General features: G+C 39.6%; 1 protein-coding gene across 1 annotated transcript; it reads right to left on the reverse strand.

The window, feature by feature from the left end:
* Positions 1 to 3,329: 3,329 nt before the first annotated feature.
* Positions 3,330 to 4,333, reverse strand: LOC124979409 (olfactory receptor 1D2-like). Its single transcript, XM_047543838.1, is given in 2 exon segments — positions 3,330 to 3,712; positions 3,715 to 4,333. Coding segments are annotated over 2 exon segments (1,002 nt in total).
* Between the last annotated feature and the right edge of the window lie 290 nt (positions 4,334 to 4,623).

Raw genomic sequence — 4,623 nt, forward strand, 5'->3', positions numbered from 1 at the left:
GAAAGTCCCTAAATTTGGCACACACCCAAAGGAGGGGATTGTACAGAGACATGAATAGCAGGAAGCAGGAGTCATTGGGAACCACTTTGGAAGCTCCCTACCTCAGCACCCAAATGTCCATCAGTGAGTGACCAGAAATGGATCATCAGTCAACAACAGAAGGGAAGGCATGAATATATTTTAAAACATTAGGCTGATTGAAAGAAGTTAGGCATAAATGATTGCATTCATCTTAAATTCTAGAAAGTACAAACTAATCTATAGTGAAATAAGCAGATCTGTGGCTGGGTCGTGTGATGGAGGGAGGAATCCATGACAAAAAATAATTAGGAAACTCAAGAGAAGAAAAATATTTTAGTATATGCACATTTGCCAAAACTCATCCAAGGTTATGTTTTTAAGTTTTATGTAAATTATGTTGTATTTAAATTGTACCTGCATAAATCTGTTTTAAAAGAATATTTGTAATGTGGCAATATTTACATTGAATTCCAATACATTGCACATATTTTAGGATACATATTTGTAATAAAACTATAAAAAGAAGAAGAAAATTACAAACAAAATATTCAGGATCATAATTATTTCTGAAGGAGAGACACATAAGGATTCCATGTGTCAAAGTCAAATAAAATATAGGGATGAATTTCCAAGTAGAAAAGTTTTATTTGGGATAACATAAAATTAGGATTGCAATCTGGGACATGCACACATAGACAAGGACAGTCTTCAGTGCATCAAATGACAAAAGAAATCTAGGGGTTTCATTAGGAAAGAAGAAAACTATATGCTCTTTTGAGAGAAAGCTTATTGGCAATTGGAGTATTTCGCAGAAGCTGGTTGGTTGCAATTGGCAAGTGGGGGCAGCTACTAAGTAAAACAAGTTTTAAAATCATATCAGGAAGTTTCATCTTAAGTTACTAGTAAAACTAGTCAAAGTCATAGCTGGTTGTTTCTTGGGAATGGCCTTGTGGAGTAGTTCTTAGAATTGGTGCTGGCAACCTGAATGTTTTCCCCAATGCTCTCTTATCTCTGTTGTTGGGTATGACTAATAACTGTATTTGTAAAATCAATTTTTACATTTTCTTCTTTCAATTAATTCCTTTCTTCTCTGAAAGCATCACTGACAAACCATCCTGTAGATTTTGATTATCCCTCAGTGCTGGGGATGGACTTGTTCTGGTTATTGATCTGTTTCCATGTGGGGTTAGAGGGGTCAATGTCAGGACCCATGTGAGGAACAAAGAGGCCAGAAGGAAATTTTCTCAGGACAAGTCTATCTGGAGTTCAGTGCTGAGTTCCACTTTATTGGTCCTCTAGTACCAATCATCTCAAAGACTTAGGCTAACATTATCCTGTGAGAAGAGCTAAATTTACTAAGATTTTACAGAACACAAAAATAGAGTTTAAATATCATAATGCAAAGTAAAATCAGCAACAATAGAGCAAACCCAGTATGAACACTAGTTCTGAACCTAGTCTTTCAGGCATACATGCTACTGGAAATTGAATATATAGAGTTAACAAAATGTGCACAATAACAATTGAGAAAAAAATTTCAAATCACTGATACTAGGAAAAATTCAACATTACTACATCAGATAAATTCTAATGAGAATAATAATAGAATAGAATTTGTACCCATAGAATAAATAAAACTGTTAAAATGACAACATATAGTGTTACTTAGAGCGTGGGAAGTGGTTACTACTCCAGACATGGAAAACCCAGCAGACATTCTTTGTCTCTACCGGCCTTCCCCATGGCAGCTTCAGACAGAGATCCTCTTCTATAAACTACTAGTGCACGCTGGGGAGGGAGGTGTGATGACAGGATGCACACTGGTCACTTGCTTTCAACTGACCTGCAGTCAGTTGTGGGCTTTTATTCTCTAGGACCAAAGTTGAGTCTTCAGAACTTTTAACTAGCTTATGGAGGAAATGTCTAAATGCACTGTAGCCACAAGAGATTATTACAATCTGCCACAGCTGAAAAGGTCAGACGTAGCACTATTAACACTAAGAATTAAAAAAAAAAAAAAAAAAAAAAAAAAAAAAAAAAAAAAGATGTATTTATTCGAGTACAAAAGATAAAGAAGAACTCACGAGCATCAGCTGCCACGCAACCTGGTTCCTGTTGGACCCCACATTCCACCAGGAAGTGAGCGGCATTCCTTCAGCAGCCCCCCATCCTCGGCCAAGCCCCACCCACCACAGGCAATATCTTCCTCCTTCCCCTGATGTGATGATTGAGAGGGAGCCGTTTCTCACCTGCACAACTAGCCCCAGGTTATGGATTAGAAGCTGAACCGTGCTTTTCATTGGTTGTCTGCTTAATAATTTAGAAATAACAGAAACCGGTAACAGAAAGCCCCACCCACTTTTTAGCATAATGTTAACTAGCACAGTGTGGCCAGCGAAGCACAACACGGTTACTTCAGCTTTTGCTTGTAGTGCATAGAAGTTCCCAAATCTTCCTCTACTTCCCATGTATCACAAGGCAAGGAAACACAAAACAAAACTAACGTTGCTGTTCACACTTGGAGAAAGTGTAGACTGGTACAAACTTTGTGGAGGCCAATTGGGGAACTGTATCAAAGGCCCAGAAAATTAACAAAAGGAAAAAAAAGAAAAAAAAAGAAACTTTTGACCCAAATACCCCACTTCACCAATATCTCATAAGGAAATCAGAGATAAGTGAATGAAGATGGGCCACAGAACCATTTATTGTTATGTCGCAAACAATAAGAAAAACTGAGTTATTACATATTGAATAATAGGAAGTATGTTTAATGAATTATGACATATTCATTAAATTGAACATTGATATACTGTGCAGGCATTAAGTAATAATATAACTGAATATTTACTATCATAGGAAGTTTCAAAATAATTTGAATTCATTCTAGGGAAACAGTGTATTTAGCAAAGGCCAAAGTTGAGAATTTATACCAAAGGCAAGCAAGAGTTGTCTTTGGATGGTAAAAATACAAATTATTTTTGACTCATTTTTATTTCTAATATTTCTAAACTAGAATCAATTTTTGATTTAAAAAAACATTAAAATGTTTTCTGCTTGCTGCTTTTGCCCAGCTGCCCCTGATTAAAAGCAACAGTGATCATTATGAGCCAAGCACCCTGCTAGGCATTTCTGCACATTATCTTATTTAATCCTCACTGATGTACATGGATCTCAATTTACAGATATTAGCCTGACCATATTTATTGCTGAGACTGGTGCAGGGGAGGACATCAGATTACATAGAGAGACCCTGTCTTCACCACAAACTGATAAACAAATCCTGAGCAGGGTCTATGTTCTAGTTACTTCTATATCCCTCTACAGGACTTATATAGGGTAGAAGATACTCCCAGTTTCCACTTCAAGTTACCCTCGTGTTGACCTCTGAAGGCTTTCCCTAGGAGGATTCTTCCCAGAGACCCATGCATGTCCTTGTTCCTCAGGCTGTAGATGAAAGGGTTCATCATGGGGGTCACCACAGCATACATCACTGTGGCTACTGCATCCTTCATGGTGTAGGTAAGCAGGGGCTGCAGATACACCATGCCAAGTGTCCCACAGAAAAGAGAGACAACAGCCAAATGGGAGGCACGGGTGGAGAAGGCTTTGTACTTTCCAGTGACTGAGGGTATTCTGAGGATGGCTCTGGCGATGCGGACATTTGACATGATCATGAACCCTAGTGGGGTGAGAAGATGAAGCAGCCTGTGGTGATCAGCATGGTGTGGTTGATCTGGGTGTTAGAACATGCGAGCCTCAGCAAGACATAAACCTCACAGAAGATGTAATGGATTTTCCGGGATCCATGGAAAGTCACCCTGGTCATGAGAAGAGTGTGGATGAGGCCATAGAGGATAGACAGGGCCCAACACAAGGTGAGTAGCAGGATACAAAGCTTAGAGTTCATGGCTGTGACATAGTGGAGAGGGTGGCAGATGGCCACATAGCAGTCCTGTGCCATCACTGCCAGGATGAGATTGTCCAGGGCCACCAAGGAGACCAGGAAGAAGAGCTGTGTCAGACACCCTGTGTAGGAGATGGCTTTGTTCTGGGACTGAAGGTTCACCAACATCTTGGGAATCGTGTTGGTGACAAAGAAGAGGTCAGTGAGGGAGAGGTTGGCCAGGAAGAAGTACATGGGGGTGTGCAGGTGGGAGTCAGAGCCAATGGCCAGGATGATGAGCACATTTCCCACCACAGTGACCAGGTACATGGGCAGAAATGTCCAGAACAGGATCCACTGCTGCACGGGAATCTCTGAGAGCCCCATGAGCAGGAACTCAGAGTCCCCACTCTGTTTGCCTCCATCCATTCCCCAACTTCCTGGAACATGAGCACCAACAAATGCTTTAAATGACCTCAGATGGATACAGGCACAAACATAAACAAAACCCAATGTTTCCTCAGCATTAACAATTTTGTGATATTTTTAGATGGTAGCAAAATAATAACAGACACAAAAACATAACATGGGAAAATCTTTATGGGACATAATCATTCCAGCAACTTCTAATCTGTCACACATGATATTCTAGAACTAATATCTACTTCTTATTTTAATTCTTATCCTACAATACGAAACCCTTAAGGTGTTTAAAGATT

This window comes from Sciurus carolinensis, chromosome 3, assembly GCF_902686445.1.
Source record: "Sciurus carolinensis chromosome 3, mSciCar1.2, whole genome shotgun sequence".
Taxonomy (NCBI): domain Eukaryota; kingdom Metazoa; phylum Chordata; class Mammalia; order Rodentia; family Sciuridae; genus Sciurus; species Sciurus carolinensis.